The sequence below is a fragment of the Simochromis diagramma genome, unplaced genomic scaffold, assembly GCF_900408965.1.
Source record: "Simochromis diagramma unplaced genomic scaffold, fSimDia1.1 OVJJ01000703.1, whole genome shotgun sequence".
NCBI lineage: Eukaryota > Metazoa > Chordata > Actinopteri > Cichliformes > Cichlidae > Simochromis > Simochromis diagramma.
Window position 1 is genome coordinate 322,592 of NW_024386914.1, and position 16,836 is coordinate 339,427.

Here is a 16,836-nt window from a genome sequence, read left to right on the forward strand (position 1 = left end):
AAAATCTCTTTGTCCTTTGAAAACTCACAGGTTTTCCACACATACAAACTGAATGAGGAGCCCACGGCTCATTTTGGTTGCCCAGTTTCATAGCAGAACAAGCAAACTAAGCTCTTTTTTGTATTTTCTGGGAGTAGAGCTTTACAATACAACCTATGCTGAGATGGTTTAGAGGGGTTATTCACCCACATCAGGTTAACTGATCATTCTTAAACTAACTGAAACATTTTAAACATTGCAGCAAAATGAGCAGGCTTCATGTGACCTACTCTTTATGAAAAACTCAGACACTGCCTGATCCAAATGTCTGCAGGGGAATGAAAGACTGGAGTATTCATGCATAAGTGAAATGACTTAATTAGAAATAAAAGTGCATATTTCACTGGTGCCTACAGGCACAGTCCTGTCCGGGCTTGAGCTGAAGTCAGTTACTGTATTTTTACTGTATTCTCTCTCTGGTGGCAAAGGTCAACCTCAGTTACAGACACAGATCTGTGTACAGAAAGAAGTTCAGAGTATCTTCAGAGTAACAACTTTAAAGTCATGTTAGTACCAGGGCTCAGTCTGTTTAACTGAAACAGACTGAAACTGAAATCACAGGAAATAAAACCACACAGAGAGGAGAGCTCTGAGCAGAAGGTATTAATTAAATAAATAAAAATGTGTTATAACTCATTTCTGCAGGCCTGTGTCTGTCTTTATAAGCTCATGTATTATAAATTTACATTTATGTGTATGTTGTTGGTAATCACTGTGCAATAACAGCCATGCACCAACTGTGACAACCCTCCAGTTAGGCAGTGGTACTCTTCACTCTGTAATAAGAGCTTCCTGGGATTGTCTTTAATCACAGATGGATGTCAGAATGGTGACTTAGAGCCAAGCACACTACACAAACATGATAAAAAGCCAGATTTATAAACTTATAAACCTTTTTCTGTCAGACAGTGATAAGCTGTAATTGTGTTTTTCCCTTAGTACTCACTTTTTTTTGATGAATCCAGGGTTTAGATCAAAGTCTAAATCAGATTAAACATTCAGACAAAAAAAAAGACTTCTCACAGCATTATGCATTATATTCAGCTGTTGTTTTCAGTACACAGTAAAAATGAAATGTTACAAATAAAAAATACAAAATAAATGTAGGACACATGTTACTGCAAAACTTTTCATCTGATTTTTAATGGCTCGTGACATTGCAGAGAATAATGAACAATAAGCTGGACTTTTGTAATTCAACAAATAAAGGTCAAGGGTTAAAAGTTACAGTAAATGAATATTTGTTTGCACTGGTGGGAGGGTCCTGCTCAGGTTTGAACTCAGGATCAGTGCTGCTAACCTAAATATTATCAAAACGTGTTGCTTCTCTGAATTAAAACACAATTTGCTATCACTGAATTTTCTATTATAACATCACCTCCTGCTGGTTGATGAGCGTGACGACGAGTGGGTTTGACATTCATTGGAATCTTTCCAGTTGTGGGAATCTTTCAAATCCTGGATGACAACAATGTTGACTCAGAGTTCAGCTGGAAAATTAAAGATAAACATTTTTTTTTAAATTCCAAGACATTTCAGCTCCAGGCAAGTTTTCTACGGATCAAAACTCACCAACAAGAACAAACAGACCAGCTATAAGTCCAACACATGCAATCATGCTTCCTCCATTGCTGACGCTTCCTTGTAGACCTGGAGGTAAAAAACCGGTGTCAGCTATCAGGTATGTGATCACAGACCTGAGGCCTGTACTATTTGCAGATCATGTCTATTTCGGGTCCGTCGACCCATGAACGAGTTTGGACATCTACATGACATCCAAGCATTGTCGTTATCAACAAGATGCATATTACTAAGGATTATTTATAAACAAACATGACAAACAAACACCCAGCTGCTTTCTACAAAGTCTGATCAACAACCAGGAAGCAGCTTCACCTCTGATCACACACATACTGAACTCTACTCACTCACCATAAGGATCGACAACAGTCAGCTGGATGCTGCTGATGGGGGGAGTTGGAATATTAAGACTCTGCCGTTGACGGCATTTAACAACACGACAATGGTACGTTCCAGTGTCGTTAGCCGTCACATGCTTCAGAATCAAAGACACGTCTCCATCTTTGATCTCCCCATCCTGCAGATCTACCCGGTTCACAAAGGATGGATGCTGGTTGTCTGGATCAATTCGCTTCTCTCTGTAAAAAAGGACATAATCTGTCCCGAGGTCAGCCCTGCTCCACTCTGCTACGCAGATGGACGAGGTGTTGTTTGGAGCTCGACATGGCAGAATGACGTTCTGTCCGGGCTCAACCGTGATGTTTCTCTGGACTGAAAGAGGAAACAACACAGAGCAGAGAGGTTAAAGGGATCAAAGTACGACTGTTTACCTATCCAGCAGCCAATCAGAGGAAGAATCTAAGAGAAAAAGGTTTTCCTCCACACGTGCATGAACTCAAAGCATGGCTTTATTAACAGAAAGGAAAAGGGCGATACAAAACTACACTGGGATGAACTAAAACTAACTCACAAGGAGGCACAGGGTAATCACTGGGAAACGCACACAACACTGAGGGACGACGCGACATGGAACAGAGGGAGACTTTGACATAAATACACAGAAGATAAAGAGGGAAGTGGAATCAAACTGGGAACACAGCTGAGGAATTTACACATGACAGGATGGAGAGGACACGAAACTGAAAACACTGACACCAAGATGCAGACCTTAAACGTAACACAGGAAATTTAGAGAGAATACAAGAAACTCAAACTAAGACACTAAACTAGGGAAACTAAGTGAACTTAGAACAAATCATAATAGAAAATCACAAGGACACAAGAAAACTCAAAGTGTAAGATCCTGACACTGTTAATAAATATACTCTCTCGGGAGCGAGTTGTGTGTTTGATGTGCAGTGTGGATATATTTATATTTCACATTTGAAAACAAAGCCACTCTGTAAAAATACCCCTGCATTCAAAATGTTGCTGAACTTTGGAAACATGCATGTGCTAAATCTTGAATAAAAGATGTCACTGAAGGAAACATTTTATAATTATATAACATTATGTAACATTTAAAGGGTCTCATTGATATTTAGGGCCATATTTACAAAGAAACAAAAAAAACTTGCAGGCTGTTAAAAAGGTTGGGGTGAGAGAAGGAGAACAGGATAAAGACATGCTGTGGAAGAGAGACAGAGGTTAATAACATTGACCTTAGTGTGTGAAGAGGACTCTCCATTTACATGTACAAATTAGAGTCTATTAGATAGATATGATACAAACCACTGCAGCACAGTACCTGTAATACCTACAGCAAGTTCTAATTGCTCTAATAGGATATTATGGTCAACAGTATCGAACGCTGCACTAAGGTCTAGCAGGACAAGCACAGAGATGAGTCCACTATCAGAGGCCATAAGAAGATCATTTGTAACCTTCACTAAAGCTGTTTCTGTGCTGTGATGAGCTCTGAAACCTGACTGAAACTCTTCAAATAAGCCATTGCTCTTGACGAAGGCGGTCGCACTTTTCTCCTCTCCTCCTCTCCCTTAGCTTCCCTGCTTAGCCTCTTACGTCCTTGTCTAGTCTCGTGTTTTTTGTATTACTTTTCCCTGGAACATTCTCTCACAGTCTGTTCTCTAAAACCTAAAAGAGGAATTATGGATTTGATCAACTGGTCCCTAAATGCAGTTGACACCTCTTTCTCAACGAGAAGTTTGGGCTTGGGTGAGCCTGACTGCTGAAGATATCTACCTATTCGGAACCATGGTAACAGGCGTTCTGGCTGATCGGAGATGGCTTGGCCCTGACTTATCGAAGAATTAAGAAAGCGGAACCGGCTGTTCAAACCCCCACAAGGCTGCCCGCTGGGATTGAAACGATGGGAGAGGCGTGAGTTTCTCAAAATGGGCTCATTGAGTGCAGCACGGATAAGATCTTGGAAAGGCTATGGCTGCTGTGAATATTCAGAATAAGATCTCTGAGTGCAGACTGGATTACACCTTGGGGAGGCTCACTGTGGTCGTGAGTTCTCAGAATCGGCTCTTTGAGCACAAGAATGACAACATCACAGAACGCAAGTATGGCGAAGCTCACGGTTCTCCAACGGGAGATTGAGAGACCAGTGTTGGACTGTAGAACTGCTTTGAAATTCATATGAGTTGTTCGCACTAAAGTAAAAACCACCATCAGTTCATGTGGATACCCTTTCGGTGCCAGCTACAGTTGCAAGGCTGGAGCCGAACAAAAAACACCCTGATAACGACTGTGTTTAGACTGTTCTTCCCATTCCATGCAAGGCCACCTGGGTTGGCTGGAAGACTGTTTACTTAGCCTAGCAGGGCGAAGGACACTGTCTTAGCTGAACTCTGGACACGCACACACATACATATACACTGATATGCACACACTCATCCCCCCTCCCTTTCCAAGCGCCTTCGATGCTTGTTCCTTCCTGGGAACACGGCAGGTCTGAGCCCGCAGTGGAATGGTAGCGCTGGGCAGGATGGCTGCTGTGTTTGCGTCGGATTACTCACCTGACCCTGTGGCTTGTCACGTGTTCCATACTGTTGTGCTGTGGACATTTATGTGCGTTTTTGTGCAGAGGAGGTTTTTTGTTTCCTGTTCTCATGCTGTCCTCCCAGGAGCCCAACATGAGTAGAGGTCTCTTTTTTTCTTCTTGTACTTTCCCATTGTAGCGTATATTTCAGTGTTTGTTTTCTGTAACGCTACTGATCTCCGACCCTTATCCCCATGTGATGTCTGTGTTGTGTGTGTAAGGTCCGGGGGGGGGGCGTGTCCTATTTCACTGCAGGGCAACCTGCACATGGCGAATAAAGCCTTGATTGATTGATTCCTCTGCAGATGGTCTGTTAGCTGTTTGACAACTACTCTTTCAAGGATTTTTGATATGAAAGGAAGGTTGGAGATTGGCCTATAATTGGCTAAGACTGCTGGGTCTAGAGATGGCTTTTTGAGTAAAGGTTTAACTACAGCCAGCTTGAAGGCCTGTGGTACATAGCTGATTATTAGAGATAGGTTGATCATATTTAAGATCGAATAATTAATTAATGGCAGGACTTCTTTGAGCAGTTTTGTAGGGATGGGGTCTAAAAGACACTGATGGTTTGGAGGAAGTAATTATTGAAGTTAACTCAGAAAGATCAATTGGAGAAAAAGAGTCTAACTTAACATCAATGGTACTAAGAGTAGCTGTAGATAACATTACATCTGTGGGATGATTACTGGTATTTTTTTCTCTAATGATAAAAAATTTATTTGTGAAAAAGTTCATGAAGTCATTACTAGTTAACGTTAAAGGGATGGTTGGCTCAAAAGAGCTCTGACTGTTTGTCAGCCTGGCTACAGTGCTGAAGAGAAACCTGGGGTTGTTCTTATTTTTCTTCAATCAGTGATGAATAGTAAGATGTTCTGGCTTTGCAGAGGACTTTCTTATAAAGCAACAAACTATTTCTCCAGGCTAAATGATGATCCTCTAAAATGTGACACGCCATTTCCTCTCCAGCTTACGAGTCATCTGCTTTAGGGTACGCATTTGAGAATTATACCACAGAGTCAGGTACTTCTGATTTGAGGCCTTAGGCCTTAGAGCTACAGTATCCAGAGTCATACGTAGTGAGGAGGTAAAATTATTAACAAGATAATCGACCTCTGTTGGAGTAGCGTTCAGATAGCTGCTCTGCTCTGTGTTGGTACAGGTCATCGAAGATGATAACAGTGGGTGGATTATATCAGGGCCGGCCCGTGGCATAGGCCGTATAGGCAAATGCTAAGGGCGCCGTCCATCAGGGGGCGCCACGCCAGTGCCACAAATGTTGGGAAAAAAAAAAAAGAAGTTGGTACTATTATTTCTAAATACAAAAAATAATCCCACGTTAATTAAAATGCAAAGTAAAGCTTATTTAATAGAAATATTATTTGTTACAACATTACGCCCCCCCCCCTCCCCGCACGGTGCGCCCCCTCCCTTCCCGTATCATGGTTCCTTTTGGACGTCACCACATCAAAAAATCAACACAAGATGTCAAAACGGCCAAAACTGTCAGGTGCCCAGGGAAGAAAAAAGAGAAAAGAAGAGGAGGAGAAACGAGAAAAAGACAGAGGTAGGTAACGTTAGCCTACATGAAATTATTTGTCTGAATGTGATAGTAACCTAAATTTTTAGCATTAAGCTAATGTTACATGATTCGCTAATTGCTAATCAATAAATAGCTAGTTAACTGTTTTAACGTCAGTTAATATTGTGGAGGGGGCTAAATTGTTATGGAAAATAATAATGTAACGTTAGGTAATTACAGTACTCGCACCTTTCCCACCATTCCTCATTTGTATTCATCTTTTAAGCAGGTGTTTTTTGTTTACATTGTTATTGCCTTCTGGTTAGCTAACGTTTACCCTGCAGGTAATAGTCACTTTTCCACCCCTGTATATATTATAGTTGTAAGCCTAGTTGTTAAAGTGCACATCATTAATGTTAATTAAGCAATATCACATGAGAGGGAATGCTGTTTTTTAATATGAGCACTGCTGTGATTCGGTCAAAGATAATCATAACATAACATTCTCATATGATATTATACTGTTACTTTGCATTCTGCTATTCAGCATTTCACTGTAATGATGACAATAAATTGAATCGAATCTAATTTGCATATCAGTTAACATCATACATATATCTCTTTGGTTTTTCATTTATATTATATCATTTCATTTTATTCCTGGAATCATATGTTTTTATTGTTAGACTTTAATACTCAGTGGTGTCACATACTCCTCTCTTCAGATGCACTGTTGCAGTTTCTAAATCCCACCCCTGGGCCATCTACCACATCTACCGCTGCTGCCTCCACTTCAGCAGCACAACCCACCAGTGATGCAGCTTTAGCAGCACAACCCAGCCACGATGCAGCAGCATCAAGCGGTCTTCCTGTTGCCTCCACCTCAGCAGCACAACCCACCAGTTTTGCAGAAGCATCAAGCGGTGTTATTGTATTTCATATATTCATTTTTTATTTTTTTGTATTCATTTATTTATTCATATATTTTGTTATCTTGTTAATTATTCTGATTGTGAATTTGCTTTCTTTAAGTAAAAAAAAAAGGTCAAAGATAAAGCTATTCGGTTTCTTGTGAGTACATACACTACACTGCCGATGTAGGGGGGCGCCACCTAAAATCTTGCCTAGGGCGCCAGATTGGTTAGGGCCGGGCCTGGATTATATTCTTAAACTTAGGTACAGCACTTTCAGAAAGACATCTACTTTGATAAAGTCTACTCTCCACTGCTGTGTAATCAATTATTGTAAATGTAAATGTTATCAGGAAATGATCAGACAGGAGAGGGTTTTCAGGAAACACTGTTAAATGTTCAGTTTCTATGCCATATGTTAAAACAAAATCTAGAGTGTGATTAAAGTGGTGGGTGGGTTCTTTTACATTTTGAGAGAAACCAATTGAGTCTAATAACAGATTAAATGCCACGTTGAGGCTGTCATTTTTAGCATTTACATGGATGTTAAAATCACTCACAATAAGTATTTTATCTGAGCTGAGCACTAAATCAAAAGTCTGAGAAATCAGACAGAAACTCTGTGTAAGGCTCAGGTGGACAATAGATGATAACAAAAAAAAAAGCTGTGGTGTGCTGTTGGGGAGATTTGCGGAATTTTCTAAGTTGTGGCAGGATGCTAGATCATGGCTTTCAATGTCATTTTGAGCACTAAGGGCTCTTCCTAGGGCAGCTGCTACTTTCACTTCACTGTCTGCCTTTAACTGATAGTGTTTAGTTTTCTCCTCCTCCAACCTTGCCTTTGTTTCCAATTCCTTTAATTTCCACTCAATTTCCATTTGTCTGATCTTGGTTTCTTGTGCCAGTATTTCTTCTGTGGCTTTTGGCTGCAAGTTCAGATTCTGCTTCCACCTCACGACTGCCAGTAGAATCTGCCTTTGAGTGTGCAACTGAACCATCTGATGTTTCAGTTTCGGTATCACCAAACACAGAACCATAGTCCCCTTTGTTTAACATCACTTGTACTCTTTCCCTTTCAGTATTTTCCTGTCGTTTAGCAATAACTTCACAAATGTCAGTTGTAAGCACTGCACAAGCATCTGTTCGTTTAACAATGTCTGGGATCATGGATTGGCTGCGGGATTGGGTTCATAATGCTGTTGTACTACAGCGTGCTTATGTCTTATGTCATGACTGGCATTATTTAGCTCTTCAGGAGAGCTAAAATTTTAAACTTTGTTCTGATTTCTTTAGCTGCCTTCTTCCAAGTGTCATAAGCTTTGTTAAATGCCTTCTCATTTTTCTTTGCCTCATATTCCTGCATGCTTTTACCCTTTTCAGTTAAATGCATTTCACGAATGCTGGATCTCACTCCTTGTTGCTCTGAGTCATCGGCTTCTTCAGCAGGGTTCAACATTTTGTTACTGTAATGTGTATGTTGCTCTATGCAATAACGTCTGGACTTAAATTTAAGTGAGTGTTACTTTAACTTTTGGAAACAATGCTCACATCAGATATTTACACCATGCAAATAAACAGATTAGCACTCACATATTTGACAAAATGTAACTGTAAATACTGCTGATACCACAATGTTATTTTAAAGAAGAATAACCCATATAATTTAAGGATTCTAATGACTTCATGCAATGCACTATACCTTTAAGGCTGTAACCACAAAACATCTAAGGCAGGTAACTCTGAATTAATGTGCAGATATTTTGACCTCAGAGTCCTTGCTGAGCATAATACCTGCACCTTAGTAAAGTGACCATCAGAGTTCAAAGTAGAGCTAGGCAATGAAGCAATGGTGATCTTGACTGGTGTAGAAATCTCTCACAGCTGACACACGGACCCAGCTCGACAGGCACGGGCTGCACTTACTTGACATGGGGGCTAGCAACTAGCCTTCACACTAAGCTACCGAGTTGTCACTGTAACAGTCCCCCGGACCAGGGAGGAAATAGAGAGAGCTTCGACAGGTGCAGAGTTTTTACTTCAAGATTCATTCAGAATCTAACAGTGCTGAGGTGCGCCAATACACCTTAAAACTAGACAGAAACACAGAAATACATCTTCTTAGGTGGTTCTTATTAATATAAACTCAAATATAAATCAAATAAAGTAGCAACTAAGCAGTCAAGTACAGCTTAAAACGTGTACCTTGCTCTGCCTTCCAAGGGCTGCAATTTCTTAATTTTGTCTTGTATCACGCTGCTTCACGCTTCATTGAGAGCTTCATTGTGGCACATGTGAGCCACAAAATTCGGTCTGAACTTGTGGCTAACTACGTGACAGGTCCCTCTGCTGGACACTACCCATAGCTATGCAGGCTTATATCAAGAAACAAAAACTGACCTTTACAAAAATTATGTTGCCGTTTAAATTCTCCTAAATATTACAAAAATACTTTGTTATAAATAAATAATACATAAGCTATAAATTATTAATTCAAAACATCATTTACAACTTTTTAAAATGTTTATTTATTTATTTTTTGTGTAGATGCCTCACTCTGCAAACCTGATCTTCCTCTCGCATTATAGTTTTTTTTAGCACAAGTTTTAAAGTATTCATGAACACAGACTGACAGGCATTTTCAAAAGACCGGAAAATATAAAACAGCAGTGTTATCGCATATTCACTCCTGCAGCTTAAAGCCTAACAGTTGCAAACACACTTGCGGAATGAACTGGTTTCCTGTTCCAGACCCTGCTCAGACTCACCTGCAGAGACCAGCAAGACGCAGGCAGACAGCAAACCGCAGCAGAGTGACGCAGATGTACCAGCAGACATCTCTCCTCCTTCAGCCTTGAAAAACTTTTAACTTCCTCGATGACAGACGATTTAACCTTCGAGGGGGCGTGGCCACTGATAGAATCTAGAAACAGTGCATGAGGAGGAACAGATGTTTTACATTGATCGGTTGTTTAATTTCTTTAAGATGTTCAAACTTTGTGCCCTTCACTGTTTCTCTGCGTGATTAAAAACCTCTGATATCTGTCACCCTCTATGTTGCTGTCTTGAGCCATATGTCATCTCTATATATTTTGCCTCCAAGCAGCCAGACTTTATTGTGATGTTTTAAAGTGGCCTCGGGGAATAGTTCTTCAATCATTCTTCCTCACCATTTTCAGCTGTTGTTGCTTGTTAAGCTACTTAAGACTGACCCTTCACTAGCACGCTGTCGCCAAAACACATATTTTTTTGCAGCTGCTTAAAACAGATGCCATGATGTTTGCTTATTTGTCTAAGTACTGATGATAATGCAAGATTTTCTTGATTGGTGCTTGCGTTTCAGTAAAACCATGAAAAAAAAAACTGAAATCAGCATGAAAACACTATTTAAAAAATAGCTTTGTCATTTCTGATTATTACAAAAATAGTTTTGTTGTCCTGTTTTATTCATTTGGGCTGTTTGCACTTTCTTAGCAAACACTGCAGCTGGTGCAGAGGAACCTGCATTCAGGTTTGATGTGCAGCAGCAGAGTGAAGTGCAGGCCTGCAGGTAACATGTAAAAACATATTTGCAGTGTAGTGGAATGCTGCGGTGTCACCAGACTTCTGTAGAAATAAAAAGTGGAATGTGTACATGTTATCAGTGGACTCATTCTTCTGCTCTTTGAGATGAAGTCGTGTCTGAACTTGAGCTGCATTTTTCCACTATGGTTTTAAAGTGACTTTTCACACAAAGTCACTTTTAAAAGGAAGCTAGCCCAGGCTCATAAAGGACCAGTGGAAGCACGGTTGGCTCCATCCTGTTGGCTAGTTGATCCCCAAAGCCCAGCAGTAAAGCTCAGTCTGGTGTTCTGAGGGGACCATACAAAAGTATAGCCACCAGGACTCCAACAGGAGCAGAAGAGACAGCTGCCAGTTGGCTGTGGGTTACAAGTGGTGGTGATTGGGTAATGCTGCTGGGACAGGGCTGGATCATCTAGGTAAGGACGTGTAATGTTGAGAGGCCCGAAACACCCATAGAACCCAGGAAACATCACTTATGATGTGTACCAGTATGACCACTAGATGCGCCTTTCAACAGATCAAAGCTCACTGGTGTCAAGTTTGTCAGTGTGGCAGGCAAGGGTAGGACCCGAACACATAGGAGGAAGTAAATAACTTAAGCAACAGCTCTATTTGCTGTGAAACGGAACTAAAAAATAAAGTACAAAGAAACACTAAAAGAAGCAAACAAAAGATAAACTAGAAGCAAGGACTCTTGTAAGCAAGGAACTTGGCATAAACAAGAGAACATGAAAAATGCAGTAACAAGCAGAGGGAGACTGAGGACTTAAATATACACATGATAACGACAGGATGGGAAAAGTAGAAACACAGGAGACACAAATCAGACATAACGATAACGACAAAGGGGAAGCGAACCTGAACAAAGTGCATACAGGACAAGAGACAATCAAAATAAGACTGGAAACACACTGACAGAGACTCTGACAGGCAAGCTGGACAAAGAAACTGGGGAGACAAGAGTAAACACAGGGACAAGACTGACTAAATATAGGAGAAGATTAGACAACTAAGGCCACTAAGAACAGAAGGCTAACAGAAACACACTTTAAACTTGGCAAATGAATAACCAGGAACCTAAGAATTATAGCCTAATAATTTTTTAAAACGAACAGCACAATGTCCAGAACTAGAAAATACTGAGTCACAGACCTAATGAGACTGGCAGTTTGTGGCTCTGTCTGCTACTCCCGGCACCCAGCAAGGCTGTATGGGTCTCGCTCCACCCACCAGCAACCCAGAACACGTGCAGAAGGAAGGCTGAGTAAAGGGCAGAGGTCATCGCATCATGTAATTAATCAAAACAAAGATCCATAGCTGACATCATTACATTTTTATTGTGATTTCTTCAAGATTCACAAGCTTTATTGTCATATACACCAAAAACACAAGTGGTTACGCAGAGCAATGAAAGTCTTGCTTTGCCAGTTCCCTTCACAAAACTAAATAAATAATAAATGACAACTAAACCCAAAGTAAACTTAACTCTGAGCATAGAAAATAATAAAACAAGTGCTTTGTAGCACTTGTTAAATCCAAAATTTTCTCAGCTTTTTTAGGAAGAAGAGTCGTTGATGATCTGCTGTGTGTTATGGGTCCATGTGAGATGCTCAATGAGGATGTTGGTGCCGAGGAATTTGAAGGTCTTCACTCTCACGCTGAACATTTCATCAGCTGATAAAATTAAATGAATCAAACAGAATTCAAATAGACTCTCACACATTTAAGCAACCCCATAACAGAGTCTATGTTTTCTAATCCTTCAACTTCTTCTACTTCTCTAATACTGATTAAATACATGTTTTATGACCATTTGTACTTCAAGTATAAGGGGATTCAGGTCATGCTGTTTCCTCTGGGAGTTAAAGGTAGACTGTGCCGGTGTTTTCATCTGCAGTTACATGGCACATGGCGCAGTGTGTGTTTTGCTTTCTTTGGGACAGGTTCAGCTGGATTGCAGTGCTGTAACGAATCAGAATCAGAGGCTGACTGAACTGACTGTGGATGAAAAGGTTGGATAAATACAGCCAGCAGGGGGCAGCACTCTGACTTTGTTTATGTTTATGTTTATCCTTGGCAAACATAAATAGAAGAATAATCTATTCAATCTATTCATGCTGACTGTATAACACATTTCTTCTATGTGTGTTGCATCTGTACTTCTTGCACTTGTTATATGTCTTCCTGCACATTCTGGACACACACACTGCAGCTCTTCTTCATGTTGCTGCTGGATCTAGAACACACTTCTCCTGATCCGGATAAATTTTTTGGTGGAATCTGTGATTAACAGTTTAATGTCCTGCATATGTTACCTGCACATGGGTAACCATCATTTGTGTCGGCCCTGCATGCAAAAAATTGGCAGTCATGCAGGGTGGATCATTCCTTAAAAAATATAATATAATGAAATCTAAACAGGGACTATCACTTTTCTTTAATATTTGTTTAAGTGATGTCTTGAAGCACAGAACATTATATGCACATTTATATACCCAAATATTATCAGTTCTTTGATCTAAGTGTTCTTTCAAAGCGCTGCAGAATTATTGAAAGTGTCAAAAACAAAACAGAGTAAAAAAGTATAGCATCATTTCTTCACTCACAGCAGGCAACAGCTGACCCCAGGCCTGCGTCTGAGTGCAATGAGTGAAAGAGGTGTTCCTAATAAACTGGCTCCTCCCTCACAGCTGTTTGCAGACTAAAAGTGAGCTCTGGGTGTTTTGTAAATACAGAGTCTAAGCCCGATTTACTCAGTCCTCCTCTATCGTGCAGACACTGATCACAACCTCAGCAGCAGCTCAGCACTGAAATGTGGATCGTCTCCTGCGTCCTCATTGGCTCTCTGGCCTTTTCTTTGCCAGGTGAGTTCCGTGTGTGTTCATACTGCCCGCTTCATCATTTTAAAACTTGAAACATGATATTTTTTTTTTTTTTTTTGAAAACGAAGTGTTTATTTAACCTACTGACAGAATTTAAAATAAAAAAAAATCTATATTAATTTGCACATTTTAATTTTTATTATATTTGCTAACGTCTGACATTTTTTAAAAGTCTATTTCTTTAAAAATGGCGTAGGAGTCTCAAAAAAATAACAAAAACTTAACTAAGAGTTAAGGAGTTATTTTTCTGAATGGCCGGGTCATTGTTCAGGACACTCAGCAATTATTTTTATCCATAAATATCTTTAATAATATTAAGTAAAGAACAAATTCAGGAGACAGAATCTCCAATAAAAACAAGTTAGGAAGCCAGCCCTTTGCATTGTTTTCTAACCAGGTTTAGGATTTAAGCCATAAGATTTTAAAAATGCTGGAATAAAGTTGTTTCTTGCTCGATTTCTTGCTTCCTTGCCCATCAATGTACAATGAAGACCATTTGTGTCCATGTGGTCTGTGGAATCTTACAGATCTGGTTTCTGAAGTACTGATTGATCAGTGAGGGTTTGGACCTATTTATCACTGACAAGAAGATTAGGTCTGCAGCATTTGTTGTCATGGTGAAAGTAGTTTAAAATGCTGAAAAACACTCAAAAAAAGAAGATTTTCTGCTTCAAACAGAAAAAAAAAATTAATCGAAGACTGAGTCCAACTGAAAACCACATAATTCTGTAAAGGTCGATAACAATGAAAGAAAAGACACCCTGGCTTCATGCTTCACTACTTTAACATGTGGACTGCTTTGTGGGTGTGACTCATATTCAGTGCTTTCTGTAGCCTCCATAAAGCCGCAGCGGTTTCTAGTAATGGATCTTTTTTTTTTATCTATGCCTTTATTTTACATTTAATTTCTTTATTACTTGTAAGTGTTGCTCATTCAGAAAGAATTTTTTTTGTTGTTGTTCTGTTTGAACTTTTTAGTAAACATGAGGAGGAAACTGTGTCAGGTTTATCTCACAGGATGTCTGTTTCTGGTTTGGTGGATGGATGCACATGAGCGATTTTCTCAGACCCTGTAATTTCTCCAGGAACACGAGATGCTGCAGCATTTTGTGAAAGTCGCATGACTTTGATAGAAGTGTCATATGTAATCGATCTAGTCTACTTTTCAAGTAGGTATATGCACTGTCACCTCAGTTCTTTCCCCCTATCCTCATTTTTCTTAGTTATTTGCAAATTTGTCACACTTGCATGTTTCACTTTATCAAACAATTTTCATTTTAGTCAAAGATAACAAATACAAAATGCTTGTGGAGGAATTTTGGCCCACTCGTGTTTGCAGAATTACTTGAATTCAGACACATTGGAGTGGGTTTGAGCATGAAGAGCCTGTTTGAGGTCGTGCCACAGCATCTCATTTGGATTTGAATCCAGTCCTTTAATGACTGTGTTTGCTTTATTTTAGACAATCACACCACCACACCTCCACCTACATCTGCCTCCATCACTCCATCACTCATTGCTGTGTTGTCATCTATGGGATCAGTGTGTGCTGTGGTTTTGCTTATGTTAGTGGTTCTGGTGGTGAAACGATGTGTATGTGGAAAACCCAAAGGTAAGATTATTACATTTTTTAAAAATAATAATTTTCAAACATTTTATAGATTTATTTTGGAACTTGTAATAACAAACATGTTCAACGTTTTTATGTCCAAGCAGTAAAATACATTGCTGTTCATTTTCTTCATTTCAGAGGATGCAGAAGAAGTTAGAGAAAATGACATCACAGATGGCATCATATACAGTGAAATCATAACCTCAAATTATCAACAGCAGCCAGCCAGACAGAGCCCAGGTAGTGTTTTATATGCTGAGGGTCCATGTTGCTATCTTTATGAAGTCCAGTGTCACTTTAAATAAGTTACAGGGAAAGTTAAAGAAAAGAGGAAAGGGAAAACTTGATTTAAACATTAAAAAAATTCTCCCCAGAACTCCAGAGAAACTCAGATTCTCACCAAAACTCTCTGAACATTATAACCAAACCCCATCAAACAGCCAGTTCATTATTTGAGATCATATATTTTCTACATTCTTGTGTGTCTTCCTGCAATGTTTGTAACCTCATTTCAGCTCTCGCCTGTTCTAGCTGCAGTGATGTCCACTGTGTGTATTTATTGTGCAGAGAGCGATCCAGCTGCAGTCTACTCCACAGTGAGGAGGGACGACGTCACTTATGGACGAATCATCATCAAAGACAAGAAAAAACAGTCAAAGAGGAGAGGTGAGGTACAACCACTCTGCTTTGTCACTGTCAAGTTTCTAACTTGCTGTTCTACATTGAAATTCTGCTGCTATATTTCATATGGTATCAGAGCAACTAGAGTCATGTTCACCACATGACCAAAACGCCCTGATCTGCACATTTAATTTCTAACAGCAGCACAGCTAGACTCAGAGGCTGATAGAATCACCACACTGCTGATACTCTTGTCTTTTTTAACAAATCTTAGTTTTGGATGGAATTAGACCGATTACTATCGGGTTAAGGCCACACCAAATGAGAAATATCATAAAAATGGTATATTACCCAACATTTTTATTGATCTTCTTCGAACTTCACAACATTATACTGGGCCCTGGGTCACATGAGTCATGATTTCAATACAACATCACAATGAAGCAGTAAAGTTTCCAAAAATCACAGTCTGCATGAACACATGTTAAAATCCTCAAGTTTATACAGCTGATAGATTTCTGCCAGTTGTGTTCCAATCATATGGGTAAAGATAATAAAATACACAGTTTTATATATAATTCTTCAAGATCTTAGGTCAAAGGTCAGGGTCAGATGAATTAGGAAAAAGCTTTCGTTTCCATTCGGTTATCAGTTTTGTTCTCTGTTATGTTCGTTTTCATTGTAAGAATTGAACAAAAAGGCTGCCAGTACAACCTGTAAAGACCTGCAGCCTTTTTTTAAAATTGCTTCATTGTGCAGAGAGTGATCCAGCTGCAATCTACTCAGAAGTGTGAACTAGTTATGAACAAATTGGCTTCAGAGCAAACAGACCTGCAGGTACAGTTATTCTTCACTATAAGATGATTAGTTTTTTTTTTCTAAAAGGTTGAAATGATCCTTTAAAGTGACCAGGAAGTGTATCTGTAGCATAAACACAGAGCAGGTCCTGATCTGCAGTTTCTGGGTGAGTAACTATAAGATAAAGTTTGGGTGACAGAAACACAGTCAGCACTCTGCTGAGGCTCATTGTTTCTTTTCCATGAACTACTAAACCTAAGCATTTCCTGCTGGCTTTCTTTCAAATTAAAAGTTAATTTATGACAGAAAGGCTGAAAAACTTTTAATGTGAAAATGCTGGAGGAAGTACTGAGCTTCATTCATGG

At 39.6% G+C, this 16,836-nt stretch overlaps 1 protein-coding gene across 2 annotated transcripts; it reads right to left on the bottom strand.

Annotated features, from left to right (window-relative positions):
• Positions 1-1,061: 1,061 nt before the first annotated feature.
• Positions 1,062-9,893, bottom strand: LOC120736345 (hepatitis A virus cellular receptor 2 homolog). 2 transcript variants are annotated; one of them, XM_040036395.1, is made up of 4 exons: positions 9,763-9,893; positions 1,975-2,331; positions 1,612-1,692; positions 1,062-1,529 (listed from the first exon to the last, which is right to left on the bottom strand). In XM_040036395.1, exons 1-4 carry the CDS (start codon positions 9,830-9,832, stop codon positions 1,519-1,521), a joined length of 519 nt encoding a protein of 172 aa, XP_039892329.1. In that variant the 5' UTR covers positions 9,833-9,893; the 3' UTR covers positions 1,062-1,518. The 2 variants fall into 2 exon arrangements, with proteins under 2 accessions (XP_039892329.1, XP_039892328.1); XM_040036394.1 differs by having other exon boundaries at positions 1,612-1,689; positions 1,972-2,331.
• Positions 9,894-16,836: the final 6,943 nt, after the last annotated feature.